The sequence below is a fragment of the Hetaerina americana genome, unplaced genomic scaffold (assembly GCF_022747635.1).
Source record: "Hetaerina americana unplaced genomic scaffold, ioHetAmer1.1.p SCAF_19, whole genome shotgun sequence".
Classification (NCBI taxonomy): Eukaryota; Metazoa; Arthropoda; class Insecta; order Odonata; family Calopterygidae; genus Hetaerina; species Hetaerina americana.
This window is the reverse complement of record NW_027286752.1, coordinates 270,671-284,997: the sequence shown is the minus strand read 5'-3', so window position 1 is coordinate 284,997 and position 14,327 is coordinate 270,671. Positions and strand designations below refer to the sequence as shown.

General features: G+C 37.3%; 1 protein-coding gene across 2 annotated transcripts; it reads left to right on the top strand.

Moving 5' to 3' along the window:
• Positions 1 to 1,408: 1,408 nt before the first annotated feature.
• On the top strand, positions 1,409 to 7,677 carry LOC139687263 (tRNA-uridine aminocarboxypropyltransferase 1). 2 transcript variants are annotated; one of them, XM_071584401.1, is made up of 5 exons: positions 1,409 to 1,739; positions 3,297 to 3,437; positions 3,517 to 3,578; positions 5,953 to 6,059; positions 6,466 to 7,677. In XM_071584401.1, the coding sequence occupies exons 1-5, from the start codon at positions 1,563 to 1,565 to the stop codon at positions 6,780 to 6,782; spliced, it is 804 nt and encodes a 267-aa protein (XP_071440502.1). In that variant the 5' UTR covers positions 1,409 to 1,562; the 3' UTR covers positions 6,783 to 7,677. The 2 variants fall into 2 exon arrangements, with proteins under 2 accessions (XP_071440502.1, XP_071440501.1); XM_071584400.1 differs by having other exon boundaries at positions 5,953 to 6,086.
• The last annotated feature ends 6,650 nt before the right edge of the window (positions 7,678 to 14,327 follow it).

Genomic DNA, 14,327 nt, shown 5'->3' with positions numbered 1-14,327 from the left:
GCTCAACCATCACACTAGACTTGGGTGCACTTGGTAGTGTCAGGAGATGGATATATTAATTGGAGTATTTTATTTTATAGCATAGATTAAGGAACAGCATCAAATCCCTCAGTTTTCCAGGAGCACTTAGGTATGTGTTACTATCCTAACTTTTGTTTATAGCAATTAATGTAAAATTCAAAAGGATGAAAAAGGGAAGATAGGTAAGGGAATGAAGAAGCCTTTATCAGGACCAATAGAAGGTAATGCCTGAAGGTATTTTACATAATTCTTACTTATAACAATAGGTTGAGTATGGCAGAAGAAAATTGGGAATAAGCAAGTATCTTAAGAAGTAGGATGAAAAAGTATTATCTATAACCAGCTTGAAAATTTTGCTCATCCCTATGAGAGAACTGACCATTGTGAGGATGCAGCAAGGAAGGGAGTCCCAGGAGTCAGAAAATAATCGCCCAGAAAGGGTTTCTCTAGTTGCAATCTCTGTTGTTCCCTTGTTCATATCTCCCCCTTTCTTCTCCTTCCATGTCAATTCTCTCACACATCAGTACAAGTATTTATAAACATATACATTTTTTCTTAATTTTTAATAAGATGAGTTGTATTAATAAACAACAATTTTCATCTCGGTAGCCCCCATGAGGTGACCTTCAGTTTACATTTCATTAATCTTCTTAAATGATTGTCATATATTACCCAAATTCCCTGAACACATCTTCCCCATTTTGCTCAAAATATTGGTTAGAAAATAAATGGAGAAACTATATTAATAGTCAAAAAGGAGGAAGTATTAATACTATCAGTAAACACATGTGATGATTAATATTCTCACTCCATTTCAATATGCTGTTTATTTACGCACTCTCTGTAATAGCTGTACTATTTTCATTCATTCAGTAGAATCATGTTCTGTGATTCATTGCAGAAGTGCATTTTTTATCCAAGAAAGGTAGCAACATTGTCTTTACTGTGTATTTTGAAATATTTTACTAATGTAAAAGGGACTTAAGATGCTGCCCAAATAAAAATAATATTATATAGGCGTGATGTAAATGTCCTTTTTCTTAATCTGTAGAAGGCGAGGAGTAGGATAACGGAAAGGCTGGGATTACAAAGGATAATGGTAACTCATAGGGTTTCGTTCGCTCAATGCTGAGACCATTGGCACTGGGTGCCTTCAGAACCAGCGATGCTGAAGGCGCTTCCACTGAATCCGTGCAGCACAAGAAAATGTGTTGTCACCTGCGCAGAAAGATGAGTGTTCCCATTTCTCCTTTTCTTATTCTTCTTTATTTTTTTGTTTTGCTACACATTACTTCACGTCTCGTCCTCCGCTTGTGATTGGTACGGTTGATTCTTGCGGCGGGTAGTACAAACCGATAAACAAAAGAAAGTGTTCAACCGTATCACCGGAAAATCTCAGAAAACGTGTGTCGTCGTTTTAATAGCGTCAGTACTTTTCATCAATAAATCATACGAATTTGTTAGCTCAATATTAAAATCATTATCTTAAGTATACCACGGATATTTGGTACTTTGATAGATCCACGAGTGTTTTCGGGTCGATGGAGAGCCTTTGTGATAACGACCCATTTCAGTCGTATAAAATTGCCAATCATGACTTTTTGGAAGAACTGGGTGATCGAAGTCCATGTCCCAGCTGTAATAAATCAAGAAAATATTATTGCTATACGTGTTACATTCCAGTCAAAAGTATAGAAGGGCGTTTACCCAGAGTAAAGGTGAGAGTTTAATGAAACCTAGGTATTCATTTCTTAGTGCTGAAATGTTATTGTGAAGGTAATTTTGTTCTTGGAGGGACTATATTATTTACCATAGAACCCATGTCCTCGATTAGCCATTAGTTAAGGAAAGTACCCTATTTAGCTAGACATTTCAGTAATTGGTGTGGCCTCGGAAAAGGATTCAGAGTTTTACATGAAATGTCATTAATTGAGTGAAGAAAAGTGTCCAGTAGCAATGTTCAAACTCATTTTCAAATAAAAATGTTGAAATGAGTCGCAATGTGAACAGAATTCTGGTGCATTCTTAAAATTTTGCATTGAGTCTGGTATGCAGAACATATTTGTGGTGATGATATTAGTTGAGGTCACTTAAATCAAAATGAGAAGAGGATATTGATCACGATTCGATAACGATACTATGCCCATATCATGTCAGACTCATCTCCATGTCAGACTGTTCTTCGTGTCAGAATCCCGAATGTCATTAAAAATAAATGTATTACACAAGGTAGTGCAACGTCTAAACATGTTAACAGAGTGGAGCCAGGACAGAATGACATTCGAGAGTGGAATGATGTTTGGTGAGCAGGAAGTAATAGGCTTTGCCCATGAAGGAAGGAGGAGAAAAGGAAGGGGCAAAAAGCCACCAACCACTCCACAGACCTCTATGGTATATGATCAGCCACTCATTGTGAAAATGATTCTCCAGTGTCATAGTTTTCAAGCTATAGATTAGGTGACTTCTTAATGTTTGAATTCTTTAATATTCATATCTGTGAAATGGCTGGTATTAAACTAACTGAAGTGAAGGAAATCCAACAATTCACTACTCATTTACAGTTCACAAGAAGTCACACTGCAATGCTACAGTGAACTAAATCACCACCCACATTGTTCATGTATTTGTAGAAAGGCTTATTGATCAAAGTCGCCAGTTAGGGGTTCAAAAAAGTAATGCACACTGCTCATTGATGATAATAGCTAAATGGCTCACCCTAGGATACCTTAGTCTTCTTCCTAAATACATAAGTCACTAAATTAAGACATAATGTGATGGGTACAGTTCTGAAAACAGCGAACTGATTTTTCAAAACCTGTCAAAATACCTGTTATGAGGTTTTAGTGTACTTGAAATAGATCATACAAAGAAATAATTACCTCTGTCCAGGTTTCTCTTTTTTAATTCATTATCAAGATGTGGTGCAAGGTCATCATGCACATAAACAAAGGGTTAACATCGATGGGAATAGAGATTTAAGACAGATAAAATACCCACTCACTACCAATAACAGATTGACCTTTGGGTTAGGTGTTCATTTCAGTATTTTCTTCAAGAAATTTTGACATTGTATAAAACCAAGGAGCATTCCAGCTTTATTCACATCTCAGTTTAACTGCCATCATAACTATGAGATATTAAAAATATGCTTAATTAATATACTAGTTGTGGTCAAATTGGAATACAAATTATAGCTGAAAAGAGTGTGATTTTTAAACAGGATTTTTTGGAACTTAAAACATATCGAAGTTAATTGGTAATGAATTTTATTTCAGTTGCCTTTAAAGATTGACATTATAAAACATTCACGTGAAATAGATGGCAAAAGTACATCATCTCATGTTGCTGTGCTAGCCCCAGAAGATGTCAGCATATACACATACCCATGCATTCCAGACTATAGCCCAGAGGAAAATGTAAGATGGTTAAATATTTCTTTGAATTAAATTGTAAGAATCTCTCAATAATATTCTTATACTCTTTTATTCGCTTCAGATAGTCTTACTGTATCCTGGAAAAAATGCAGTCCCTGTTGCCGAGTTGGTTAAGTTATTACGGTGGGTGAAATTAGAATAGAAGCTTCATCAACATCTTGAAGTAATGTGTTCCAGTTCAGATTTAGCTTTGTTGGCTAGCTTAAGTGGACGACATTTTCTCCTCCATTCCTGGAGGCATCACTTCCGGCGTGGTTCAGCCTGGAGATGCTTCCTGGAATGGAGAAGAAACTGATGTCGACCTAATCTGGCCCATGCAGCAATACCTTTAGTGGAAAGTCTTATTGTGGTTGGTGGTTTTTTATAACCATGTATTTGTTATACTCCTCAATGTAATTACCATTACTCCATTAACTTATATTTGCATCCCATAATTTAATATATTTCAGTTTCCCAAGTGTTGTCTAATTGTATCAAATCTAATGACTGACTGATCTTAAAATATTGCTGCTACTTTTTACCCTACTACTTTCTTGCCTTGATTTATTTATCCCTTTGTAATTTTATCTTACTCATTCTTACTTATGTTCTTAGATTTCCTTCTCTCAGCAATATTCCCAATCATCTCTTCTGTAATACATGTCTACCTAATCATTTACTTTTCCTTTTGCTTCATTTGCAGCTTTTGTTTAATCTTTTTTGTGATATTTCCATCTTTCTTCTACTCTACCCATTCGTGGCCCTCATCCAGGATTCTATCAACAGACTCGTTACATTTCTTCCTTTCCTAAGATATGTATGGTACCTATTAAATCACACAAATTGAATACAATCACAATTGTCCTGAGTTTCATATTTAAATCCAGATTTAAATGTGAAACTCTCCAGTTGACAGATATATGCTCCAAACTATCCATCTAGTGCCCTGAACTTCCTAATAAGTAAGGCACTTTTTTCGAAGATACAAGACAATTGTAGTTTGCTTATGCAGAATCTTTTAATTCATTCGGTTCCAAGCATCACTTTTACTTTTCCAAGTATATGTGTTAGAGTTTTATAAATATGTTTCATTTGCCGGAAGAATTTGATATTGAGTTTTAGCATTAAGAAATTAGCCTCTGGTTCATCTGGTGAATAGTGTAAGCTCCAGAGAGCCAGAAGATTGTACTTTAAAATTCTATAATGGCCATATGCTGTGATATGTGATTGATTTTTCTAAGATGTCACTGATAAAGATTCTAGATATACTTACTTCCGTTTTACAAAAATAAGCCAAAATATAGTAGCTCACAAACAAGGCAATGTCCTTTGCTTCAATGTTTAGTCACTGCATGCCATTGCATATATAGTTTCTGACTAGACAGGATATTAAGAATATTGTTTTTCAAGCTCCCCCCTTAGTTGTAACTGTAAGTTTAAATGGCTAATATAATATGTATATGACGATGGGTTAAATGGAAGAAGGGACCATTTGGTCTCAATTTTGCCCAAATAAAGGCCACTATCTATCTATCTATCTATTTTAGTTTTCAACGGTTTTTGCTGTGGTAGTTTTCTGTTGTAATCCTTTGTTCTTATAGAGTGGGAGCTTAGTGAGTGGGAGTGGAGAACCTCGAGGTGGAGACCAGAATTAAAAATGAGTATTTATGGTTGAATCAGTTTGTTGACCTTTAAAGAACGTATTAATATTTATTTAATCCAAACAAATTACAAAGATATTGAAAGAGGAATTGGAAGAGAGGGGTAAATATCACATTTGGTGATGTGAAGTACTGTGGTTGGTGAGTCAACTGACAGCCTCTGGCAAGTGGACGGTACCTTAAATTGAAGGTCTGAGGCACTTATGTCTCAGCCAATGGCCTAGCAGTATTGTTTGATGATTTGGGTGAAAAGTATTACAGGGTATGGATGGCTGGTGCTGATTTTGATTAGATCTGATTTGTGCACCTTCGCTCCTTGAATTGTCAACACTGGATGTGACTCTGCCAGACAGGGAATAGTGTTTTATGAGTAAAAAATTTATTTGGTGACAATAATACAAATTGCATTAATATTGTATGTGTGATGGATTTATTCATGTCCTGTCTTGCCGCTCTTCATCATGCCAATTAGACTACATAATTTCCAGTACACAAATTTTTGTTATCACTGAGTGTCCAAACTCCTGATGCAGGGAGTAATTACTTCATTGGAACCTAAGGGACCTCAGGCCCTCCATTACAGATCAATTTTTATAATTATGTCCGAGAGCATGGTTTACCCATTGCTGAGAGGAGGATATACTATTCCTACCACAAATGATTATCTAGAAGGGGCTGAGTTGTTTTCAGATATCCCTACCTAAGTTCTTGATCATAAATTGTTTGCTCAGCTCCATCATATTGAAAATTTTAGCATTAAATTAAAGCTAACTACTTTTGTCAGAATTTAGAGTTGACTTATCAACTCTCGGCTCTTGTTGTCAATTTCATAAACTGGAAATCTTTATAATTTACAGTGAGAAGCAGAATGATGACACAAAAAAGAAATGGCAGACTACTGCTGGCCACTCTCCTTTAATCCATCGAGCTGTGTTCATTGATAGCACTTGGAATCAGAGTAAAGGTATATTCAAGGACCAGCGACTTAGAGGTTGGCTTCCATTTTTAATATGATTTTACATAAGTGTCAAATGAATAGTTTTGTAGTTCATGCAATTATTTCTGATGGAATTCAGTGATTTGCTGATGTGTAAAATGTATATAAAACCACCCACACAACACCAAAGCTGATACAAAATTCCTACAATTTTAAAATGGCCGTAAAATGATAACTACACTTAAAATATATACTTAGGTTTGCACTGGCATGTTTATTCAAACATTGAATTAAGAGAGACCAGAAGTTGAGATATTGGTGGATTAATTTAATATTCTGCCCCAAAATTATGCAAATTAATTTTTTATGTGTATGATTTTTAGATAGAGTTGTAAATTTTGGTCTTTAGAATTTTTTTTTTTTATAATTTTAGGTCTTCAATGCGTTGTTCTAGAGAATCGACTGTCTCAATTTTGGCGACACCAAGAAGGTAGCCCACGTTGGTACCTAGCTACCGTTGAAGCAGTTCACGAGTTCCTCGTGGAAGTCTTTCAAGCAACAAATACTGTTGAATATGATGGACAGTTTGACAATCTTCTCTTTTTCTTCCGCTTCATGTACAGCAAGATTCATGAATTGTATGACTCATCGTCCCTGCGAGCATATAAGCGTCCTTTACATGTTGATAATGTAGGTAAAAAGAAAAAAGTAAAAGAGTCAATTCAACAAAGTGGTTATTCTAGTGATTAAAATGTTTTTATCATGAACAAAGTATATCATTTTACTTCTTTTCATTGTCATCATTTGCCTTTGTGATGTTGTTGGACAGGCATTTCAATACAATCGTTATTCCTATAGTCATTATTTATTCCCTTCGACCATGCAAGTGGCCTCCTCTGTTTGATAATATTTCTTGGTTTTCTGTGTATGATTCACTGGCATCTATAGGATGCTGCTTGATTTTTTAATGGCTTTTCATAAGTTTAAAAATACCAATCAGAGACTATCAACCACACATGATTTTAGAAAGACACATCTGGGCATTTAATACATTACTGTAAAATTGATATACGAATATATACTTCAAAGTATATATTTTGAATCCTGGAAGAGAAGAATTGTCCTCTCATTGGCAGTCAACATAAAGTCTTGGTTTTTATAACTGGGTGGAAGCAATGGAAATAATGTCTGCCTTGCTTACTTGACATTCTCCCAGCTACCGCAGGCTTCAACATTGCATAACCACTTGAGATACCCTAGATCCACTTTTCCTGTGCCTTTGATTTTCTTCTAACAACTTCCTCTCTTCTCCTAGCACATGATGATGCATGGCATGACAACTGCCACCATGTCCACCACTATTCTTTAAATTTTTGGGCCAGGTTGCAGTTGGGAAATAAATTTGTGTTAACATCTTACATGCATACAAATGATGGATTGCATTGGTACTCTTTTCCACCAGTTCTTGAGGCTGGAACTGGAATCAAAACAAAAAGTATCACTTCTGAGACCTATATGATTACCAAGGGTTGATACATAGGTCAAGAAAATTAGGTACTGAGACCATAATAGTGGACAAGAATCATCAGAAGTTACCTGATAATATATTATGAATAACTGATGTTGGAACTCAAGTTTTTTATTATCCCTGTATTTTTTAATAAAATGCTAAAATAAAATTATTTATTTCTTCCTATTAAACTAATGGTTGCAAATGAAATACATGAATAGATGTTACATAATCATTAATTAGGAATATGATATTTACTTCTAAGATTAACTTCCTGGTATATTAATTTTTTGTTGTTTCTTACTCTCTAGGATGTAGCTAATTCCACAAGTTTGATTAAATTTGAATTTGTACCAATATTCAGAGTAAGGTCATCAAGAATATTATGAGAATGGGTAAAATTTTGAGTTTGAAATATGATTGTTTAAGAGCTGGGATTGGCACCTTGGGTAAGAATCTTAGATATTTCTCGATATCTAGCTACTGGTATTTACCTCAGATTATTATATCCATCGTAACATTCTCTTCACGCACTATAGTGTCATATTAATCATATCCTCTGAAGAGTAAAAATTATCCTTTAAAACATTTTGAGATAAAAAATATCATACGAGATTGCCCTTTATTAATACAAGAGATTTAATGAACCAAAATTCTCCAAAAAGTTTATCTTGCAAAACTGCATGATAGCCAGAGAAGGCAGCCCCTGGAAAATGATTCACAAAATCCCCTGATACATATATATAGGGTGCGGCGCTTGAATCCAGGCAAGCACGCAGTACCTCGATTGAGATCTCCTCGCCAGGTTAGAGAAACCTTCCCCAGACTTCTCCGAAGCATTACACTTAGCCACGATATCGTGAACAGTTGATCTGGGGTAACCGAAGAATCGAACAATTTCACTGGGGGAATGCCCAGTGTGAAAACTTTCGACAATAGCGGCTCTTCAGTTGTACTCCGTATTTGTACATAACATCTTGGACATTTTGATGTTAAGACTGCTTACTAGATGCCTATGGCTTTCAAGAATGCCAAACGTTACATCCAGTGGAACTACAAAATGACGGGAAATTCAAATTGAAATTTGTCAGGATTTAAATGCGTCACCCTGTACGAGTTACTTTAGGCATGTGTGCAGTAAAGTTGTATACGATTGTGATCATACTATGCTTCATTCATCAAAACATCTCATAGATTGCGGGAGTATTTTGGTATCATGTTAGAAGACCGTTGAAAAACATTGAGCGAAGTCTGATCATGCGTGTATAGTTTCATGTACTCCATATTCAGGTTAATTAATTTATTCATGACTACATGTATAGCAATTATCTGACCTTCAATCAATAGAAATTGATAGGTGGTGTGGGGGTAAATAAGTTAAAACTTCAAATAAATTAATGTCATGTCATTTTTTTTAAAAGTAATGTACCGGTTAAGGTAGTTTTTGGATGTACACAACTAACAAATAAATATTTTGTGACTCCTAACAAAACATAACCCAGCAAACTACAGCAAGCCCTCCTTCATCTCTGTGTACTTCCTCCCTTCATCCCGTCCAACATCCCTTTCCTGTTCCTACCCTTTCCTCGTTTGCCTAACATTCTCCCCTCTATTACAGTCTTCAACATCCCACTGCCGACCAATATGCCCTTCATCCATTTTTCCTGCCTCCTAAGGATTTCTACCAACAAACCGCTCTTCTCACCCACCATACCTAGCACTTCCTCATTTGTTTTCCTTTCGGTCCATTTCACCTCTTCCATCCTTCTCCACACCCACATTTGAAAAGCCTGTCATGTCATTATCCAATAGCCTCCCTCCCCGGACTACAACCTTGACGTGGTGGAAGGGCTTGTGCGTTCCGATGACCCCTAGAGCTGTACTGGCGGGAGTAATAATTATTGCTCCTGGTAGGGTCACACATGCCAGATAGGTCGAAGGTTAAGAGCCAGACGAAAGGTAGTCCACGCAGCGTCTGTTCCTCAGTGAGGCGGCTGCAATGGCGATGACCCCAGTGGGGCGGCCAGTAAGTGATGGTGTCACGTTAAAAACACTATTGAGGAAGGCAACGGGAAACCACCTCAATTATCATTCCCAAGAAAAATATGATGGACTATACAGATATTTTGAGTCCTGGCAACTACGGGGCTCGACCCAATCGGCCGTGTGTCGTGCCCGGCAGCGGGGGAGGCAAGGCTTCCGAGGTCGTCATCCCACGAAACCCTTGCAAGGGAAAACCAGCAGCAGCAGGACAGAAGACGCAGGAGAAGAAGACCAAATTAGTTAGAATAGGAACGTGGAATGTTAGGACAATGATGAGGACAGGGAAATAGGAGAATGTTAAGCGAGAGATGGAAAGGGGAAATATAGATATTTTAGGTCTATGCGAGGTGCGATGGAAAGATAGCGGGGATTACTGGAGTGATAAGCATAGAATAATATACAGCGGCGGGGACGAGAGCCAACAAGGGGTTGCCATAGTGTTAAATGAAGAGGTAGGAAGAAGCGTAGTCAACATAGAGCAGGTAACGGAGATAAAAGCAGAACCGACGAACTTAGTTATTATTCAGGTATACATGCCACCGAGCAACCATAAGGAAGAAGAGGTCGATAGGATATACGATCAGTTAGAGGACATGATCGCGTGTGTTCCTGCAGGGAAACATTTGATAGTGATGGGGGATTGGAATGCAACGGTAGGCGAAGGAAGAGAGAAGGTCGGGGACTACGGTTTAGGCAGGAGGAATGACCGCGGGGAGAAAGCAGTTGAGTTCTGCAGGAGACAGGGGTTAGTCATCACCAACACTTGGTTTAGACACCACAAAAGACGCAGGTATACATGGAAAATGCCAGGTGACTCAGAAAGGTATCAACTAGATTATATCCTGGTTAGACACAGGTTTAGGAACAGTGTGATAAATTCCCACAGCTTCCCGGGGGCAGATGCGGACTCGGACCACAATTTAGTTGTCATGAAATGTAGCGTACGTTTCAAAAAGATAAGGCAGGGGCGGCGAGTTAGAAAATGGAATGTAGAAGCATTAAATGGGTTGAAAAGGAAGGAATACAAACAGGCGGTAGAGAAAATCATGGAGGATGGTAAAGGGCTTAGTACTATCGAAGAAAAATGGGAAATGATCAAGAAAGGGTTGTCTAAAGCCGCAAAAGACACTATCGGAACCGTTAACACTAAAAGAACTAGGAAACCATGGATGAGATGATTACAAAGCTGGATGAGTGGCAAAAATGGAAGAATATAAATACAGAATTAGGCAAGATGAAGTACAAAGAATTGAACAATACATTGAGGCGGGCAACAAATAAAGCATAAGAAGCATGGTGGAAGACGCAGTGCGAGGATATGGAAAGTCTGCAGAGGAAGGGTGAAATCGGTGCGCTGTACAGCAAAGTGAAATCGTTATCGGGAAGTAAGAAAGGAAGATCTATGCTAACAGTTAGAGATAAGGCGGGTAAGGTAATAGTTGATGCAGGAAAGATCCAAGAGAGATGGAAGGAGTATATAGAAGAACTGTATAGTAAAGAACTCAGACCAACAAAGTTAGACATTGAAAAAGAAAATGACGTAGAGGAAGACAGCTTAGGTCCAGGCATACTAGACAATGAGATAGAAAGGGCATTAAGGGAGATGAAACTAAATAAGGCCGTGGGGGTAGATAACATTCCCGTGGGACTTTTAAAATGCTTAGGAAAATGTGGGAGGAAGAGGCTATATGGGCTGATCCGTAGTATTTATGACGGGGAAATCTGGCCGGAAGACTTTGTGAGATCAGTTTTAGTTCCTATTCCGAAAAAGGTAAAGGCTACATCATGTGAGGACTACAGGACGATAAGTTTGATATCCCACGCAGCTAAAGTTGTTCTCAGGATCATAAACAAAAGGATAGAGAGAAGGGCAAATGATTACTTAGGGGATGATCAGTTTGGGTTTAGGAAGGGCAGAGGTACGCGTGATGCCATTGCAGTAATGAGATTATTAATCGAGAGGAATATAGAACACAACCAGGAGGTATTTGCCTGTTTCGTAGATTTCGAAAGTTTGATAGAGTGAATTGGGAAAAACTAATGAGTATATTGCAGAAAATAGGAATAGATTGGAAGGAAAGGAGGCTAATCCGCAACCTGTACATGTCTCAGACTGCTCAGGTGCGGGTGGGAAGCGGGGAGTCGGGATGGGCAGTGTTAGGAAGGGGTGTAAGGCAGGGTTGCCCATTATCACCGTTGCTGTTCAACCTGTATGCAGAGGAAATGATCAAAGAGGCATGGGAAAAACTCGAGGTAGGAATGAAAGTGGGCGGGGAATTCCTAAAATCAGTTAGGACCAAGCTGATGACCAAGCTTTAGTTTGTCAGTCAGCCAAGGGGCTGCAAGCATTGCTGAGTGAATTGGAAATTCAGTGCGACAGGTATGGGATGAGAATCAATATTAATAAAACAAAGGTTATGCAATTTTCTAGAAAGAAAAAGGCCAAGCTTAACATTAAAATAGGAGGGCAAAAACTAGAGCAGGTAGAACAATTTACGTATCTCGGTAGATCAAAGTTAACCTGAAGAATGTTCAATTGATAAGTAACTGACAAATTGCGTCAGTAAACAGTGCCTTACCTTTAAATATAATGAAAAAATTACATTCTATAGTAGACTGAGAAGATTGTTGAAATGGGATTTGTTATGACTGTTTTTCATTTAGAGAGTGGTTAAAATGGATTTTCATTTTCCAAATGCAAATTATTTCCTATTCATTCTGAATAATTGAGTCTACTCTACCCATGTCTCCTCGGATCACAAAACCTAATCTGTAATGCAGATTGGCTGACCACAATTGTGAGTTCATCCTTATTATGAATCAGAGTAACGTGGAAAAATCTACTTGGATTACGACCAAGGCTCTAGGTTTTTAAAAATCTTAATAAATTTTTTGCAAAAGGTAATCTAACTGCTTCAGTAGGCTAACTATTATTAATGCATAAGAAATGCTGCTTTAAATTCACGGTGATGAGATTTTTCTGGTTACTCCTTGCCACTTCCATTTATTACTGAACAATACTATATGAAATATATGCAAGTACTTCTTTTTCATGATTGAATGTTATTTATCTGAAAGGAAATATTTAATACTACAGAAATATTCCAATAAATTAGCATTATCACAGTGTAAGTGAGGTGGAGTTAGCATAGTTGAAAAATGTCATGTATTTTAAATACAATTCTCTGTCTTAATGCTGCACCATTGAAATGCCTCAAATTGGAACTAAGGCCTTATTTAAAAATGCAGTTAACATTTTCAGCTCTCATTGAGTTATATTTTTTATACTTTGGGTTTTCAATTGGAAGAGTAGTTTCTTTTCAGATTTTAAAAATTCAATGAAAATGAATTCATAACACAATATGTCAAATTTATTTTAATTAGATACTCTTTGTCATGTAAATTGCCCAGTACACAAAGGGACATACACAAAAAGAGACTTAAGTTAGAGAATTTAAAGGAGATATATAGATATTATCCTCTCATGGAATGAAACCTTAACCTGGCGGAAGGATTTGCATGCGCTGCAGACCCCTAGAGCTGTGTTGGCACCTATATAATATTTGCTCCCCTCAGGGTCATCCATGCCCTATAGGTCAAAGGGTAGGGGCTAGGTTAAAGGAGCATATAAAGTAGGAATAGGTATGTTAGGTTAGTATGAGTTGAGATGGTGACTACTGGAGTGATAGTTATCCATTAATTTACAGTTGGGGAGGAGAGAACTAATGTGGAGTGGTCATAATACTAAATGGAACCTAGGGAGAAGGTAAATATGAAGCAGGTGATTGATAGAATATTAATGGTAGAGATAAAAGCAGGGAGGAAGTAGTCAGTATGACAGTTTGGAAAACCCCATTGAAGCCCAGTTATGGTCTTGTCTATTGCAAGTCAAGACCGTTTCATCTGCAAGCTTCGGTTTTTTGGGATGCGCATGGGATTATTTTCATTGACTATCTTGAAAAAGGAAAAACTATCAACGATGAGTATTATGCGAACTTATTGCAACAGTTGAGCATTGAAATCAAGCAAAAGTGGCCGCATTTGGCTGCAAAGAAAGTGTTGTTTCATCAAGACAATGCACCACCTCACAAATCTGTTATTGCAATGGCCTAAATTCAAGAATTTAAGTTTGAATTGCTACCTCAGGCACCCTTTTCGCCCGATTTAGCCCCCTTGAATTATTTTCTGTTCGCAAACTTGAAAAAATGGCTCGGTGGTCAAAGATTTTCCAACGGTGAAGAAGTGATGTCAGCAGTTAACGGCTATTTTGAGGAGCAAGACAGTTCTTATTATAAAAAGGTTATCAAGCTTAGTGAGCATCACTAGGAAAAGTGTTTAGAGCTGAAAAGAGATTGTGTTGAAAAATAAATGCATTTTTTCCAAAATTTTTGTGTTTTCTCTGTAGGGTCGGGTACTTCTGGGATTACCTTCGTGCATGAGATTGTAAGAGAATTCTCGGGCTATAGCTAAGGAAAGACTTTACTGATCATGAGAGATAAGAAAGAAAAGTTATAAATGAAGCCAGAAGAGATCCAGGGAAGGTGGAAAGAATGGATGGAAGAGCTTTATGATAAAGACACTAGGCCTAACAGTTTATAATTAGAAAGTGAATATGATATAGATGACTATAACTTGTGTCCTTGTAAATACTAGATAGTGAGATAGGAAAAGTGCTAAGGGAGATAGCAGTCAAACAAGGCAGTAGGAATTCATAATGTCCATGTAAAATTAATAAAGAGTTA